The 19014-nt window shown below is 47.4% G+C and overlaps 1 protein-coding gene across 1 annotated transcript in view; it reads left to right on the top strand.

Moving 5' to 3' along the window:
* ANKRD13A (ankyrin repeat domain 13A) overlaps positions 1 to 19014 on the top strand; it is a 1258643-nt gene that overhangs the window by 745650 nt on the left and 493979 nt on the right. Inside the window, exon 9 of the mRNA XM_069619390.1 lies at positions 18746 to 18807. Within this exon, the coding sequence (XP_069475491.1) occupies positions 18746 to 18807 (62 nt within the window). The remainder of the gene's footprint in view (positions 1 to 18745; positions 18808 to 19014) is intronic.

Below are 19014 nucleotides of genomic sequence, written 5' to 3'. Positions count from 1 at the left end.
GTAATGTGTTTTATGGGCTCACCACTTACCACTCACCACTTAGCATGTTTGAGTGACAGCTAGGCTGAGTGAATGGAGGTTTTCTGCATAAAAGCAGGGCTTTGGGGACTGGAACTTCAGAAGATACCACAGGACCTAAGATTCCGACGATGGAGAAGCTGAGCCGACCTACCAGGACGACACCACCGGTGGAGCCCTGCAGAACCGACTCACCACTTCCCGACGACAGAGAAGATCTCCCGGCTGGAGAGGCTTCTTTCCCTGACTGGTGGGCACAACCAGTTTACCTTTCTTTCTTCGCGTCCCAGCCCGGTTTGTTTTCGAACTGCCCGTGCCAAGCACCCCGGCAGCCGGATAGCCACTCACCACTGAACCGTGAATTACCGGACCGCTCCTTGTACCTGAGAAACACTGTGGCTGGTTTCTTCCCCGGCAGTGCAACAGACTCCTGTCTTCCTCCACGACGAGATCCTCTCTTCCCCCGGACGAAGCACCGAATTGCATCCGCTGCCAGGAACAACTGCCCCCGCTGGAGCGTTCTCACCACTTTAAGGTACCGTGTCCGCCATGCCTCCCTTTCTAAAGATTGCAACAAGGTAATAATAACTCCTTAACCTTCTGGACTGGGCTGGCCACCTTGACCCTCTAACTGGTCCCTTTCCTTAGTCCAAATCCTTTTTGAACCGTTACAAGACTTTTGTGCACTGCAACCGTGTGACCTTGGACACATTTCGTTTTGATCCTCTTAAAGCGGATCCAGCCTATTGACTCTGAATTCACGGTGTTACTTTGCCTCCCTCTCTTGTGTTTTCGTGAAAAAGTGTTGGGATCTGTTTCAATTTATTCTCTGCTTTTCTCTCCCTTTTTAAAACGAATTATTAGAGTGCCATCTATGTTAAACGCTCACCGCTGTCTGAAAATAAGTGGGGCTTTACTTAAGACTTGTCTAATATCCTTTTAAGGGAGTGTATATCTTTTAGTGACCATGTTCTTGAATTGCTTACTATCAGTGCCTGTGTGTTTTTCTAGATGTGGTTTTAAATAAATAATTATATCTCTTTTACACCAAGCCCCTGGTCAGTGTTTACTTGATCTACTGTGTTCTCTTGACCTATTGTGAATACTCTGTATACTGCCCAACTCTTCTTGAGGGAAGTCTGACTGCTCAGCCACAGCTTCCAAGTGAATCTGTGTGGTACAGACTGCTACAAAGTGGGTTTACTGCCAAACACCTGTAGTCCTAAATCTTTTGCAGTGGTCCCAGAGGGAACTGCACAGGTTTCTGCCTAACAATTTTAACAATAAGGGGCAATTATGGGATGACTACAAGCCCTCAAGAATTTAGGTTTAATAGGGTCTTTTTCAGGAACAAGGGAGGAATACTGTGTCTCATCCAATGGAATCATCGCCTCTCCCCGGTAGTTTTTCCCCCTGTGATCCTCCCCCATATAACCCCCCTCGATCAGGTAGCCGCTGCCGTCCCCTGGCCACATGGGTGGAGACCATCGCCAGGGAATCAATGATGAGTCCATCCGATTCATCAGACTGAGGAAGGCCCACCTAACTGTCAACCCTGCTAAGTGTCATTTAACCTTAACAACAGTCAAATGTCTGGATATATTTCTCAATTATGTGCTGCTGCCCCCCTGCAATATGGGGCTGGCACCATATATTTGCCTTGCTGGACGTTTTTTTCATTTGTATGCGGCTGCCACCCTGCAAGATGGGGTAGGCCCTGCAACATGGGGTAGGCACCTTATACTTGCCTGTTGTAACTGGTTGTAGCTCCCTGCTACAAGAGGCGAGCTCTCGTAAGTATTTCCACTGCACCTATCATGACTATATTTGATGTAGCTCCCCGCCATAAGAGACAAGCTTTCCCTAAGTACAGTGTTTCTCCACATATCTTGTGACCATATGTGTACTTGTACATCTCTGCATAATATGTAAAACCATGCCATCTATGTATTCCCTCTGCACTATCTAGGCGCAATGTTTGCCTGAAACACAATTATTGTACTGCACTTACTGTAACCATATTCTTAAGTTTAAGCGCCCAGATGCCTGAGGGCCGTGTGTGCTATACAAATAAAAAAAAACAACCCAAGATGAAAATGAGGCAGCTTTCACACAGATTTGCACTGAACTAGGGGTCCTTGAGCTTCTTCACGCTGCAAATTCTGTTGAAGAGAACAGTGGTGCTGTTCCACACCGCTCAACTAGATCATGTTCTCAGAAGACATTTGGAGTGTCTGGAGTGGAACTGCCTTCAAAGAAGTCATCTAAGATTACTAAAAACGTTTCAGCTCGTGATGGTCAATCTTCTAATTTAAAGGGCTTTTGCACAGAATTGGCATCAGAGTTGTCGGCCTCTGTGCCCTGCTTGTGTTCTAAAACTATTGAATCTGTGATTGCGGCATTGGTGCCACAACAATCTTTCTCATCCCCATTGATTACCTTGGTTTCTGCTAACTCTGAGCAGGTTGCTCGGCCCTCTGGCACAATGTCATTAATTAGTTTGGCTGAAGGGTCACTAGCGGAGTCAGGTATGGCAGTGATCACAGATTTGGCCGACATGACTGAACCCTTGGCGCATATTGTCTTGGATGTGGATATGCTTTTATCACCTTCTAAGACACCTACTATACTATCTGCTACTTCTGTCCCCATAACTATAGATGGGAATTTTCATTCACCTTTCATCTTATTGATCAACATCTCCTCACCGATAGCGCCTAACCTGGTAGCCAACTTGAAGTTTTTAGAGGCTCCATTGGTAGATTTTAACATCATTATTCAAAACAGCATAGTTAGTTGCCCCTCTGCCACTACATTTGGAATTCTCGAATAACTCTTAACTATGATTGCTGCTAAATGTGATGATCTGGTGACTAAATTGTCGGAGCATGACATCTTGCCCACTGAACTTCAAGGTGTAATCACTCGGATGGCTGGCACCATTGAGACTCCGACAACTGCCCTAGACAACATTTCTACCTGTATATCCATTTGCAGCAAGAGCTGCTAGGTAAATAGTGCAGGTGACCGCGGTAAAGAGGTGCTTGGATCTTGTGAGGTGTGAGAAACCTGAAGGTGTCTCCCTGACTAGTCCCCGGTGATCTGTCATCCAGGTGGCCAGGACACGGCCATCACTGTTGGATCCGGTTCCTCGGGGTGGACCAGTGGGGGAGGATCACCTGGATGGGGTGTCCTTGGGGAGTGGAAGTGGGACACCGACGGGTGAGACGCAGTCTGATATGATATGGCATTTGTAATGCGCCTATACACAAGTGTTTCAAGGCGCGACAAGGCAAGGAAGGGGGAACAGAAGGAGGACAGAGACAACGATCTTACTACGTCAAGTGACAGTGACATCGCGCAAGGGAGGGAGGAGGGGAAAAGTGCTAGGGGGACGGGGAGGGAGCAATGCTGTACATGGGATGAAACCAATAACAAGAATTCCCGCTAGCAGGTGGCAGGTGCAAGGGTAAGTGCAGATAGCAGATGTCCAAAAGTGCAGGTAGGGGGACTGTAGGGTCACAGATACAGACCCAAGTGCAAGGGTTGCCGGGAGGCAGTGTGGGTGTGTAACTGGGCAGGCAGGGACCTGGGCCCGAAATCGGAGGGTAGCCAGGTGACGAGTGCAGTATCAGGCAGGAAATCAGCAGGGGAGAGGAAGAGCAAAAGCAGAAGCAAAGATGAAGGTCTTGAGGTGCTTCCGGAGATGGTTCTCCTCAAGTTTCAGAGAGGCAGGGAGGCTGTTCCAGAGGGAGGCCCCAGCCAAAGAAAGCGATATATCACCAACTCGTTGGTTGGAGAAGCGACTGACCCTGAGGTAGTTGGAGGAACGAAGAGCTCGAGTAGAAAGGTATTTTCAAAGAGAGAGTTGGATGTATTGAGGGCCCAGGCCCCCAAAAGGCCTTGTGGACAATGCAGAGGGTCTTGAACTTAATCCTTGCAGCCACTGAGAGCCAATGCAGAGATTTCAGTGCTGGAAAGATCAATCTCTGGGCTTGAGACCAAGGACAAGTCTCGCAGTCCTGTTCTGGATGAGTGGAAGAGGGCGGAGAGTAGAAGCAAGCAGATTTAGAAAGAGACTGTTGCAGTAGTCCAGCCTAGAGAGAACCAGAGCTCTAGAGTCAGTGATCAGCTGGGGGAAGGAGATGAAAGGAAGAATACCTCTGAGGAGGTGCAGTTGTTAGTTTGACTTCTTAGAGACATCAGAGATGTGAGGAAAAAAGGAGAGTGTGGAGTCGAAGATGACCCTGAGGTTCTTAGCCTCACAGGTGGGAGCAGGAAGAGGGCCAAGCGGGGCCGGCCAGAGAGTGACAGGAAAGGAAGGTGCAGGTGTGCCGATGAGGAGAATCTATGTCTTACTGGCATTAAGGCATATATTGTTGGTGGCACACCACCGCTGGATAGCAGACAGACAGTCAGAGATGAGCGGAGGAGAAGAAGTGGCAGAGGGCAGCCTGAAAACAAGCAGAGTGTCATCCGCATAGCACTGAACCTTGGAGCATAGAGCGGCAATGCAGTGGGCGAGAGGTGCCAGGTATTGGTTGAACAGCCAGGGAGAGAGTGAGATAGAGGAAAGGAAGGACCCAAGTTGGACCTGGGAGGGTCGATTAGAGAGGAACGAGGTCAGCCACGCCAGGGCCTGATCAGTGATACCCAGGTTATCACAGAGACGATTGAGTAGGATGGCATGGTTGACTGTGTCATCGGCTGAAGAGAGATTGAGTAGGATGAGGACTGAGGGGAGATTAGAATCAACGTAAGAGAGCAGGTCTTCACGGATGTTCAGGAGCACAGTTTCTGTGCTTCTGGCTGCTCTGGAGACAACCAACAGATTCAGTGTGAAGATTAAGCTGGTAGATGGTCAGCTTTTCAAGGAGTTTGTCCAGGAAAGGAGTGATGGAGATTGGGCGATAGATAGCCAGTTCAGGAGGGGTCGGCTGAGGGAATTCTTGAGAAGAGGGTGCACAAGAGTGCTTCAGGGCGGAAGAGAAGGCTACAGTGGCAAAGGAGTGGTTGTAGAAGTCAGCCAGGGCAGGAGCAAGGGTGTCAATGTGGTCCTTGATGGTTTTGGAAGAGCAGGGAAAAACCTGTTTTGACGAGACTTTCATAGATTGTACTTGTCTAGAAATCTTGTCAGGGGAGAACAGAGGAAAGGCAAGAACATCAAGAGTATCAGAGATAGAAGAGTGAAGCACGGAAAGGGTTGTGTCAGGATGTGAGTCGGCCAGAGGGTGATGAGACAGAGGAGGAAGAGGAGGACCGAGAAGGTAGGTGGCGGTGCTTCAGTTAGCTTGGAATGAGGAGTAGAGTGGGGGAGATGGGAGGAAAGGAGAAAGTGATCACTCCAGGAGAGAGGAATGGTGAGTGGGATATAGAGTGTGAGGTCTGTGGATATCAGAACATGTAGAGTGTGCCCTGCAGAGTGAGTCGGGCTTGAGTGGAGAGTAGAAAGAGAGAGTCGCAGAGGTTGCAAAAGAGGAGGGACAGGAAAAATCCAGGTGGATGTTAAAGTCTCCAAGAAAGAGGAGTTGGGTGGTCGAGGCCACGAGGGGGGAGGAGGAGAGGTCTGCCAACTCAGAGAGGAAGGAGGTGATCTGACCAGGTGGCCGATATATAGTAGCCATGTTAAGAGAGTGGCCAGGCGAGAGAGAGACCCTGCAGACAAGGCATTCGAAAGAGGAGTAGGCCTGCATAGGAACGACAGAGGCAGGAATCCACTCCGGGAAGATCAAGGCTACACACCCTCCAGAACAGTTGGATCTGGGCGTGGAGAGGATCTTGTAGCCATCAGGGCAATGCTCGTGACAGAGCGGGCCGTGAACAATGTCTTGGTGGGACCGAGGACATTGAGATCAAGTTCTTCCAGGAGGCGACAGATGTCAGAGGAGTTTTTGACAGCTGAGCAAGAGTTGAGAGTGGCAATATGGAGAAGGTTGTCAACCTTGAGTCTTCTGGGGAGGGGTACAAATCAGAGTTACGCCCTGTGGCGGTGTAGAAGGCGCCCGAGTGGGAGCAGAAGAGGAAGTAGGAGAGGGCATGGTAGCCAAGGAGGAGGCAGAGGGGGGAGGCCAGGAAGCCAAAGAAGTGAGAGAAGGGACAGCAGGAGAAGAAAGGAAATTGATGAGGCGCAGGAAGCGTCTGTCAAAGAGGAGAAGGTTGGCCTGAGGGCCTTGAACCAAGACTGGGCTATTCAGGTAAAGTATTCCCCTTCTTATAACACTCTTTCCCCATCCTACCACATAGGATACTCTGAAAATCTACCACACCACCCCTTTTTGCGACACAAACACTTTCTCATGACATGAGAGAAAACGGACTAGCACCAGAGCCGTTTACCTGACATGTCCCAACACAAGGGTCAGGCAAAGTCAAGGTAACCCTCCAGTCAGAACCGCCAGTCTCCGAGACAAATCGCATCCATTGCCCTAAATAGCGATTTTTCTATTCCAGAGGACTCCAGTCGGTTGGAGCGGCGCTCGCTGACACGCTTGGGGACCCCTAAAAGCTTCTCATCTGTTACGGGCTTCGCACGGCTCATGCCCAGCTTCGAGGTGGATGTCATCTCTGATCCCTTGGAGTGATTCACAAGTTGATTTGGCCCTGTTGGCCAAGGGAAACGCTGAAAAGGAAAAATCGGCCTCCCACAAATTTGTTATTAAATCCTCCCATTGGAGGCTCACGTTAAAACCCTGGATGCCCCATGTTACCAGGATGATGAAACCCCTGGATGGCGACTGAGTCACTCCCAGCCCTGAGCCCAAGCCCGGAAAACATTGATGCCCCTAGGACGATCCCACCGCACCAGAAACTGAAGTTCATCGTCTGGAACGTTAGGGGGCTGAACTCCCCCTCTAAGCGGAAAGCAACACTGCATCGGCTACAGGAAGGGGATAGCTTGGTGGTCTTTCTGTAGGAAACGCCCAACATACCATCGGATTTGACTCGCCTCCGCAATAAGAATTTCCCACTTCAATACCTAATGGAACCAAAAAAGGAGGTACAGCAATTATTTTTTCTAGAAAGCTACGACCGCAGATCCTGGATACGCTACTGTGCCTGGAGGCTACATAGCAGTCAAGTGCCATATGCCAGGGCAACTGTACACCCCAAATGAAGGAGACTAGTCATTCTACAAAACACTAGGTGAAACCCTCTCTGCCTTTGCTGAAGGTCAGGTTGTCATTGGAGGGGACTTCAACGGGGTCCCTGACCCAACAGGAGATAGATCCCACCCCCCAGCACCCAGAGACTTTGAGCTAGCAATAAGCCTTCTGCAGCTGTTTCGAACCCTGGGGGTGGTGGACACATGGAGAGTGCTTCACCCCAACAAATGACTTTTCTTTCAGCTCACATGTACACATAACTCTCTCCCGAGTGTATCTCCTACTGGCTTCCCCACAAACCCTGTCCTTTGTTGACGATGTAATCATTGGAACAAGGTTGCTCTCGGACCATGCTCTGGTAACACTGATCCTCCGAGTCTATGACCAGGACCCTCCACCTCGACGCCGCTGGAATCTATGACCCCATTCTGAATGAAATGCCACTAAGGGACTCCATAGCCACTGTAATCAAACTTTTTGGGGGAAAACCCAGCTGAAGATACCTCCCCCGCGAACACCTGGGACGCTATGACAGCTGTGTTAAGGAGGGAACTAATCACACATGGGGCGGCATTTCACAGGTGCAAACGGCAAATCTGAATAGATCTCGAAGATGGGGTTCAGAAAGCCAAGGCCACTAAGAAACGCAAGGGCTGGTCTCCGAGGTCCCAACAAGTCGTACAAGCTGCCCGGAAACGTTTGAGGCCCATTATGCGAAAGAAACGGTGCATCTACTGGACAAAGCCAAGCAGGGCTACTATGCAGGGAACAATAAAGCGAATAAACTCTTGGTGGCGAAACTAGCCAAGGCCGGGAAAAAGAACACTATTTTAGGCCTTCGCTACCCCTAGGGCAAGGTTCAATATGCGGTGCAAGATAAACTACTTCTGGAGGCAGCTCATCTTTCTGAGACTATGACGCATTCCCCCGGGTCCAAACAGAACAGCAAAAGTACATACAAAGTGCAGCCCTCCCCAACTCAAGGAAGCTGATAGAGAAAGTCTTGACGCCCCGATTATAGGTGAGGAAGTCGAAACGGCCATTAAGTCCCAACATCCAGAGCTCCAGACGGGTTCACAACAAGGTTCTACAAAGTGTTTCACCCCCAACTGGCAGCCCCACTAACGGCCCTCTTGTGGGATAGATTTACCCACTCAGCAGTACTTCCCCACATCACCAAGCTGCATACCAGCAGAAACTGCAAAATGGATGCGCTGGCTACTTTGAGCACCACTGCCTCACACCAAAACTGTGTTTTTCAGCAACAAAAAGATGGCTGCACCACCTTGCCAAGCACATATTGGGCAGGAGGGAACAAAGGGTCACACTGAAAAAAGCCGTCCAGTGTGTTGCTTACATGTACAAAATAAGGGGAGTGAAAAAGCAGCGCTGCTTTGCTGCAAGGCCAAAGTTCCCATTGAAAAAGGGAATAGTTCACATTGAAAAGGAGGCTGCTGTGACGCTATTTTCATCTGTGTTTCAACAAACTACTTTTATCAACAAGACACTGTCATGCCCAGCCATATTCACATTGTACGCCGTTGGAAAAGACCATTATTTCTGAAGGACAGGCTGTGCCAGCCAAATCTTAGAAAATCAACAAAAGCTTTATTTCAGCTGCACGGAAAATCACTGCTTGGAAATAAATATTAGCTTTCTGTGCACATGTCAATTTCATGGAGACCTTTACCTTGTACAGACTGCTGCCTACAAGAAACTAACTAGGGCTGCAAAACAATATTGGGAAGTCAGATGGAAAAAACGAATTTGAAAGGAAAATGCTAGCAGCTGTCACCACATGTGTCAAAAATGGGCTTTTACAAACCAAAGAAGAAAATGCCTGTTTTAAGAGTATTATGTTATACCAAAATGTATCCTTGCCTAGCAATGTGAAAGGGGATTGTGCTGTGAAATACATGTATGAGATGGTTTTATTCAGCAGGTTTTCTTCTAATTCAGAGCAAAAATAAATAAAATAAATTAAACTGCATTGGCAACCTGGGAGAAATCAGCCCAAGACAGGTTTTAGCTTGGGGGGGGGGGGGGGATGCTAGCAACAGAAGGCCATTCATAGTAGATCCTAACATGCAAGTGATAAGTGCTAACTTTACAGACTTTGGTCTGTGCTCCAGTCTCTTACAATGGAATTTCTGGGACACCAACCTGTGAAGTCATAAGCCTTCAATCAAACCGGGAAACCCCCTCCACAATGGGCTGAACTGACAGTTGGGGGTCCAAAGACTATTTTATAAAGAAACTTGTAAGTCTTTTATCTCTTTGCAACAGGACCTCGCAAAAATGTAAACGTTATACAGTTTAAAAATGATTTTCGTGGCTTTCAAATAAGATATCTTGGCTGTCAATAGCATGTATGGGACAGGAACGCCAGAAGAATGTGAATCATGGGGGAAGGACATATGATGGAATGTTAAAAATTAACAGAAATAGGCCCCATGATAGTATGTACATACATCTAAAGTTATAGAATTTTAGGCCGAATGTTTCACATTAAAAATGACCAAAGATTATTAGAAGGGCGAAACAAGGTGTTACCGACTGCAGAGTTGGACTGGCATGTTCTGCATAAAATATGTAACCTGCTTATGTAATTTGTTAAAATGCCCCAACAATAAAAATGTGCCATTTATGGCAAAACTGGATTTTGGCAAAAAGGGCTGTGGGATGGCTTTTTTCCTCATAAAATGCAACCTCATGAACTGGGACGCCTCCTCGATGAGGGGATTAACTTATGCTGACCTATCTAAGTCTTGGAGGTAGGCCTAGCTCAGTTCTGCCCACCAATAATTATGTGATGTTACCAGGCTTTATATAAGGGGCGGTTGACAGAACAGGACGGAGACTATTCCTGAATTTCCTGCATCAGCGTTCCCGATCTTCCACATTCATCTTGCCAGACTCCAGATCCCACTGAAAAGCCAGAGCATAGCTGATCCTATCCCAGCAAGGCCAACGCATTGCTGACCATCCCAGCAAGCCCTCAATCCTGAAACCCCACTAAATATCCCAATACCCAAAGAGAGAAGCTGTGGTATTTTTTTGGGAAACATCCTGAAACCAACCTGGCTTTTGCCCACTAACTGCATGCCCACTGCCACCCTGCCTTCCAATGACCCAAATTGCCCAGCTGTACTTGCCATCCGGTGACCAGAATTGCCCAGCTTTTTGCTGTAAGGCTCGCCCGCAGTGTGGTGACCAGACCCAGTTGGCTGTTCCAAAATTCGAAACCCAAGCGTGAAATGTGAGTTTCTCCTCATCCCATAGAAACACATAGTCTCCCCATATTGACCCTTTATGTCTTTATTCCCCTCTCTAAGCAATCCTCACCATACCCTGGTAACTTGGTAAAACTATTAGAATTATCTGTGCACCCTTCCCTTGACTTTCTAAGTGTGAGCGCCATCTCTTTTTTCTGTCTGTTGTAAATCATAAGCCCTTAGTCATATTTTGAGTAATCAAACTAATTTCCATTTAAGGTTGAGCGCTGGGGTGACAAGGCTGACTTCGCGAATCGACCTTGGAGCTTACTGTGTCCCTCTTTAACAATATAGTCTTAATAATCTAGTTAAAGTAAAATTTGCCGTTCATTTTAAAACCGATTTTCTCTTTTTAACTGCTCTATTTTCCTAAAATTGAAACCCCATGCCACCCCGAAAATCTCATCCAAATCTTCAGCCACTACCATCCTTTCACTTTGATATTGTCCCTGTGATATACCTTTTTGCATTTAAAACTGCTTCTGTGTAAAAATGTAACTATCCAACGTGTGATTTGACTGCACTGGGTTTTCAATTTCAAATCTGTTTTGTGAACTGTATGCTTTTGCGATACATTACCTTATGGTTGCTAGTGATATAACATCCCTGATACTGTGATAAAACATATGCACAGCATTATTTCAAAACACATATAATTAATTATTTATCAACATCCAAGTGTCATTTTTGGCCTCTTATTTTGTGAGGGAAGGTCGGATTCTGATTCTGTTTGCTGCTCCTTATTCCTGACTACCTGCTGCAGAATTTGATTATTCATGGGTTGAGGGAACATTGCAGGGGGAAACCTTAACTTGGGTGCTATCTATGCTCATTCAAAAAGTGCTCCTATTCACTTGTGCTTTGGATATATTCTACTAGAATGTTAATCAAGCGCATTGCTTCCATTTCCATTGTCATTATCCCCCCATTGGTGATTGCTGCCCAATATAAAAATGTGTGTGAATTTTGTGAATTCTAAAAATAAATAAATATTGTATTTTCACCAACCGGCCTGGTTCATGGTCCATTGTGACCCCCAAGGTATTTGTAAAAGGGGGTGTGAGACTGGTCGGGTATCGGCTCAATTTGAATTCATTGAAATGAAAGAAAAAGCATTCCAATTGAGCACCACATCACAGGATACGACCAGATGTCCTGGTCCGATGTGTGACGCCTGATTGGAATCCTTAACACTCTTTAACTCATTTGGTGTGTCAGGATCTGTTAGGCAGATTTCTCACACAAGTGCTAACCTCTGCCTTAGAGCCCTCCAGCTCTTTTGCTATATTTTGGGACTTTGAACTTTTCATTTTCAATGTGTTTCACTTTTGTTTTCTTTGGTTATGGAGTTTTAAAACAACTCCATAGGCATCATCTTTTTCTGTGTGTCACACAGCACCTTCAGTGCAGTGGCACATGGATGTCTTTCAGACTTCCCAAAATGTAAATACCTTCTCTGGGACTGACTACTGTCAACCAGAGCATGTAAAGTTAAATTGACTTTACTAGTCTCTTTAAATTTACTGACCCAGCACACGCTATCTTCCTATAGAGTGCTGGAGGGGTTGCCTGGCTTCCCCTGAGTCAAAAAACTGATGTAACAGTCAAATGTTACCCTTTCCTACTTTTAATGGCTGGCGGCAGTGGTTTAGATCAAACTACCATGATTTTTGCCGACCGCGAACAACGGTAGCTAAAAATCGGGTCAGCCATGTTTTTCAATATGGCACACCAGACTTATCTGTAAAAACAGACTCCGGTCGACTTTTTTCGTCATTTCTTTTAGGAAAGGTTCTTCTTGTGTTTGTCTCTTTGTTCGTTGGCATTTGGCGGGCTTCAGTACTGAAGCCCTCCTCTGGCGCCTGAGTGCATGGGGTGGACAGGATGTGAGGGAGGTGCCCAAAACTCCCTGTGCTTAGTCTCCTAGGAGACCGGAATGCACTCTGGCGTGATTGGCTGGCTAGCTGTCAGGCAAGGACAGCCACCCTACTGTGTGAGTGACAGCCAGGCTGGAATGAATGGGGGAAAACTGTTTAAAAGCAGGTCTCTGGGACTTGGAAAGCAGAGTCGACCACTGGAACGAAAGAACCGAAGACGAGCTGAAGGAAGAGGACTGCTGCAACTCCTGGACGACCGGTGAAGCCCTGCTGCAGGTCCGAATTGCCTGAAACTCCATCGACAGAGAAGCCTGTTAGGGAGAATTCTATGTTTAGGCTGAATTTCCTAACCTAGTGAGTCCCCCAGCAGCTTTGCTGGATTTCTGGAGTTTGTTTTTTTTCTCCTGCCAAGAGTGAGTCTCTTTTCCTCACACTCTTGGACATGATTTGAGGGGTTCCTTTGACTGTTAATGTGTTTTATGGGTTACGGGGTCTTTTACTCCATAGGGTCTCATGTGTTTTTTTTTACTATGTGTGTTACACAGCACCCTCAGTGCAGTGACACAGGGGTGTCATAGTGACACCCCACCATAGACTCCATACCCTGGGACTGACTACTGTCTCCTAGGGCATGTAAAGTCAACATTGGCTTTACTAGTCCCAAATTATGAACAGAAACCAGTACAAACCATCATATTGTGGACGTACTGGTCGGGGCAATTCGATTGCCCCGGGGTCTGTTAGTCGAGGGGGCACGTCTCCGTCCCCACTGACCGAGTTTTGGCTGGTGGCAGTGGATACTCCTTTTTATATTCGACCGCAAATATATCTCTATGGGATTTTCCCATTGTTCGAGGCTACCAACTTTAATTATTTAATTCTCATAGCCTCGAACATACTGCCAGTTTATTTATTTAATATTAATTCGCCGGTTGGTATTTTTTGCCAGAACTCGATTCTAAAATGGCGTTTGTGTTCTCTTCTGTGACTCCAACCCAAGTCGAGCCCTTTGTTCCACATTTTGGCGGGCTTCTCCACAGAAGCCTCCAAAAGTGGTGCCACTCTGTCTGGGTACCACAGGGGGTGTGGGAGGGGGTTTAGGCACCCTGGACTGAGTTGCCTTGGCAACTCAAGTCGCACTCCTGTGTGATTGGCCCAAGTGGTGAGCCGGCCGGCTCACCACTTAGCATGTTTAAATGACAGCTGGGCTGAGTGAATGGGGGTGTGCTGAATAAAAGCAGGGCTTTTGGGACAGAAACTTAAGAAGTCACCACAGGACCTGAAAATCCGACGAGGGAGAAGCTGAGCCGACCTGCTACGATGACACCACCGGTGGAGCCCTGCGGAACCGACTCACCACTTCCCGGCGACAGAGAAGATCTCCCGGCTGGAGAGTCTTCTTCCCCTGACTGGTGGGCACAACCAGTTTACCTTCTTTTTCTCGCATCCCAGGACGTCTTGTGGTCGAATTGCCCATGCCAAGCACCCCGACAACCGGATAGCCACTTACCACTGGACCGCGAATAAAAGGACCGCTCCTTTTAACTGAGAACTCCGCGGCTGGTTTCTTCCCTGGCAGTGAAACAGACTCCTGTCTTCCTCCCCGACGAGATCCTCTCTTCCCCCGGACGAAGCACCGACTTGCATCCACTGCCAGGAACAACTGCCCCCGCTGGAGTATTCTCACCACTTTAAGGTACCGTGTCCGCCAGGCCTCCCTTTCTAAAGATTGCTACAAGGTAATAATAATCCCTTAACCTTCTGGACTGGATTGGCCTCCTTGACCTTCTAACGGGTCACTTTCTTTTGGTCCAACTCTTTTTCGAACATTTGCAAGACTCTTGTGCACTTCAACCGTGTGACCTTGGACACATTTCGTTCTGATCCTCTTAAAGTGGATCCGGCCTTCTGAACTCTAACTTCACGGTTTTACTTGCCTCCCTCTCTTGTTTTGTTCTTATGAAAAGGGTTGGGATCTGTTTAATATTATACGCTGCTTTTCTCTCCCTTTTAAAACAAATTATTAGAGTGCCATCTGCGTTAATAGCTCACCGCTGTCTGAAAATAAGTGGGGCTTTACTTAAGACGTGTCTAAAATTCTTCTAAGGGAGTGTATATCTTTTAGTAACCGTGTTTTTGAATTGCTTACTATTAGTGCCTGTGTATTTTTCTAGATGTGGTTTTAAATAAATAATTATATCTCTTTTACCCCAAGCTCTGGTCAGTGTTTACTTGTTCTACTGTGCTCTTCTGATCTATTGTGAATACTCTCTATACTGCCTAACTCTTCTTGAGGGAAGTCTGACTGCTCAGCCACAGCTTCCAAGTGAATCTGTGTGGTACAGACTGCTACCAAGTGGGTTTACTGCCAAACACCTGTAGTCTTAAATCTTTTGCAGTGGTCCCAGAGGGAACTGCACAGGTTTCTGCCTAACACTGTCGTGAGACAGGTTAGTTTTACCCTACTGGTGATGTATGGTTGCAATAGTAATCCTGCTCAGTACGAGCAGTACCGCAGGTACCGACAGTTGGTGTATGCGCTTTACTGAGGAGCCAATGGGGCGAAGCTACCATCTGTAGGATTATGACTGAACACATCCAACTCAGGATCCCTGCTAAGTCGTAACAAAACCACAGCGCTGTGGAGTCTAGTTTGGGCTAGGAGAGCCGGCCTCTGGGCCGGTGCACAGATCTGCCTGCCTTGTACCTCTCTCGCCCCTAGTGCACCTTGTGCTAAATCATTTGTAGACAACCTGATTCTGGGTCAGCGTTTCGTAAGTAGCAGAGCAGCTACCTCACTGTAATCTATTGAAAGTCATCCTCTGAGCCAAGCCTTTGTCAATAAAGCGTTCAGCGGTGCAAAAGGCTCTCCGTTGTTCCTGCTGCGCTGCGGGGCGAAAGGAAACCTCCAACCCACCCAGGATGCACCCGCGTGTGTGCATGCTGGCCGGGGAGTGCTCTTCTCTCCCTTTCCAGTCAGCCTAGAGAACAGATGGCCTTGGCCCAGGTGGCTGCAGAGTGGCAGGACCCAGGCTGAGGGAGGCAGGGAAGAGAGACTGTACCTTGGTTACGGATGGCGGCTTAAGCACTGGTCCCAGAGAGCAGAGCTGGCGGCTTAAGCCCCAGACCTTGGACGGTGGCCTTAAGACAGGCACGACCAGATGGCCCACTGACTCCTATATTTGTCTCCGGCCTGTCGCAGGCATTGGACGCCTCCTCCGCAACCGGACCTGTTCCCCAGGAAGGTGACGACTCAACACCCAGAGCTCTCGCCACACACCCGGCCATGTCCGAGGTCCCCAGGCACCCCAGCGGTGGCCCTGGCCCGCTCCAGAAGGAAAGCTCTAACGTGCCTCGGCTGCCCTAGTGTGCTGCCCCTGCCCTCGGGCTCCCCAGATGGGATCCATACTTCTACCAATGGCTAATCTCAAACACCTTGAGGCGGAGCCCCGGGGTTCCCCCTGTCTGCTGCAACCCCCACCCCCCTGCCATGGGTGCCCAGCAGCTGACTTGGGCACGAAGGCCACCTGACTGTCCCGGGCAATTTTTCCAGTTCCATGCGTGACCCCTCGAGCCAGTCCTGCATGCTGGAACTTGTAGTTTTGATTTTCCCATTACAAGGGTGGGCCTACAAGTGCCAGCATGCAGTGCGGAAAAATAAAACCGGACTGGCTCAAAGATTCTGCATGGAACTGGGAAACTTGGCAACTATGACAAGGAGTCTCCGATACTTGTTTCAAGCTATAGTAAAAGCTGATCAAAAGATTAATTTAGAATACACCATCAGCCTGACACTCAAATGGCTCCTTGTACGAACAGAACTATTATAGATCTATTGTAGATACCGCAACAAATCCAAGACATTCGTCACTTGCTCCCCAGGGGAGCCACCCCCTTTGAGACTTAGGGAGGTGACCCCCACTACCACTATGTAAAGCACTCCCAAGGTGGCAGGGAAAGCGGGCTCTCACAGGGGGTGTCCCACCCCCCTTAGGAAGCGAGCACTCCCCAGAGAACAAGCCTACACCATCTCCCTTAGTACTAATGTCCCACGTGTTTTCCACCTATATGGGAGCTGATACAAATTGACAATGTAGTGGGACTTTTAAATGTGCTGACCCCTCATGGAGGACTAACACACAGGACCAATGTGGTTGTGTCCCTCTTTGCAAGGAGAGGCCTAAGAGCCCTATATGGGGTGGAGGAGCTGCTGGAAAGTCAAGCCGCAGCTGGGAGAGGGTCAGCCCGAGCAACGCTGAGCACAGCCGGAGCATAGGCTGCAGCACGTAGCCAGTAGAGCCTGGAGGCAGAACCATGTACCATACGTGGGGGTTGGAGAGCTGGTTGAATGTCATCGAGTCCAGGAGGGCTGCGAGTACCAAGCTCTGAGGTCTCTGTTGTAGGGAGATGCGGCACCCAGGAGCTTTCAAATCTGGACGTCCGACCGGGGGAGGAACCGCATTGAACCGCCGACTGGAGAAGAGCGATTCCGACGCCATTCAAGTAGCCGCTTCCCCAGATGAACACTGGTGAGACACATTTACGTGGTTCACACCGAGGAGAGGGAGGAGGGCCAATGAACTCCTGAGGCTTCCAAAAGGGGAAGAAACCGACACAAAGTCAAGGCAAGTAACGAAAGACCCATGTGGGAGTATCAGAGACCAGATACAAATATGCAGACGCCAAAAGGGTCAACAACAATACAATACCCGACAGCGGATTGAGAGAAAGCTGAACATAAGGAAAATTCCCAAAGAGAGGGAGATAAAGTCCCTTATCCTAGAAGGGGTTACCAGAAACCAGAAGACAAATGAAACACCCAAAGGGGGAGAATCGGAAACTGCCACCCTGAGAAGGTTTGTAAGAAAGTGGAAGGAGGCGGATTCCGAAATAAGGCAAAAACTTTCAGAGAGCCAAGGTTCCTGTCAGGCTGCGAACCAAATCTGCTCAGAGGGTGGATAGCCAGAGCAAGCCAGAACCTCAGCTAGAGTCTGTCGGTCCATGCTGGACCATAAAAACCTATCACCTATTGCCTACAAGAGTCTGAGACAACCTGCAGGGGTGAAGAAGAGAGATCATTTGGACTGAGAGCCATGGGCGTAGCTGCGACGAGTTGAAAAGCTTACCAATCCAAACAGACAACCTAAAGAATTTGTTTTTCAACTGTTGCAGTTAATCCATACTTTTCGGAGGGGTACAGTAGTCCACCCTTTTTGTATGTATTGAAAACTAAGGAACCTGTTGGTTTTGAACTGTACAAGCAGGCAAAAGCCTTAGAACTCTGCAGGAACATTTCAAGAGACATTTTGGGGAAGGGGTCATGCGCCAGCCAGCACAAACCAAAGAAGGGGTGTAAAGAACACTTTTCTATGTTGAGTTTTGTTTTCCTTTATTAGTAGTATGGCCGGTTAGTACCATAGTATAGGTCTGGATAGAGGACAGGTGTTGATTTGTGTAAGACATACTAACGAGCCTGAGAACACCTGTTGAGGTCACTCATCAATACTGGTGATTACCTTTGTACGAAAAACTACTGTTCTAATCACATTTGAACAACATATTATTACAAATCAGTTAAATTGAGCAAAATGATATGGTGAACAATGTTATTGGTGAAGATCTTTAACGACAGACTTCTTTAAAATTGAAGGAGCAGAGACTAAAGGTGATGCATTTTGGACAGCAAGTAGATCCTCAGGGCTATCTCTGCTTCTGATTGCACCTTTATCACCACCAAAAATCTGTCTGTGGATGTGAGTACCTCAACACCAATAAAGAGTTTTGACCTTAGGTATCTGCAGTACTGGGGGGTTTGACCAATTCTTGCTTGAGCAAGTATTTTCCTCCAAGATACAAACTCTACATGGACAAATCGTGAAAGGAAAGAATGCCGGCAAATTCAGACATCCTAGCAAGAACCTTCTTTTTATTTTCTGGAATAGGGAGTCTTCATCGTAGCTATAAGGCTAGGTGAGGTTTCTTCTTTACTTTAATAAATTGAAACCCTTTGAACCATGTCTAGTTGACGGTCTCCTGTGTCAGACCTACCACAATACACCAAGATGGACAGTAGCAGGAAGAACAGTGGTGCAATGGAAACATTTGAAGTTACTTATTGTTTTCTGAGCTGGCGGTTGGCACAGTAGTCCCTCCTAAGTACAACCTTGTTAGCTCTGTGAGCGACCTAAAACTATCTCGAGCCATAGCTGCAGAGTTTTGCAGGTTCATGCTTTTCGCATTGGTTGGTTTTTGGTCTTAGTTTTATGACCCTTTAAACTGCCACATGAGCAAATGAAGCAGCCTTCCATATTATAGCAGCACTCTACTTTGTTGCCTCTGTTAGAAACGAGAATCATCCTGCTGTGATACTGTAAAGATAAAAACAGTATGAACATTGTTGATCTTAGTAAATGCTTCTTAACGAAGGTAAAATAAAGACAACCTTTATTTCTTTTTTTCTGCAATCTTTTAGCGGAACGAAATGTTTTAGAATCTTTGCTGGGAACTGTGGAACATCAGTTTGGTACTCAGGGGGTGAGTAAAACAAAACTCTTTTTTTTTTTAATTTTATTGGTTTGTAATTAAACCTTTAAAATACAAAACTCTTCATTTCTTTCTAACTACAATATGTTGGTATAAAACTGCAGAGTGTTAATGCCCCATTACAGACCCTTGTGTATTACCCATAAATCGCATTGTCAAAACTTTTGCTGTGCTCACTCTGCCTTCCATTCTTTCGAG

The sequence above is a fragment of the Ambystoma mexicanum genome, chromosome 10 (assembly GCF_040938575.1).
Source record: "Ambystoma mexicanum isolate Mex_15411 chromosome 10, UKY_AmexF1_1, whole genome shotgun sequence".
Lineage (NCBI taxonomy): Eukaryota > Metazoa > Chordata > Amphibia > Caudata > Ambystomatidae > Ambystoma > Ambystoma mexicanum.
Note: the sequence above shows the minus strand (reverse complement) of the source record. Positions and strands in the feature narration are given on the sequence as shown.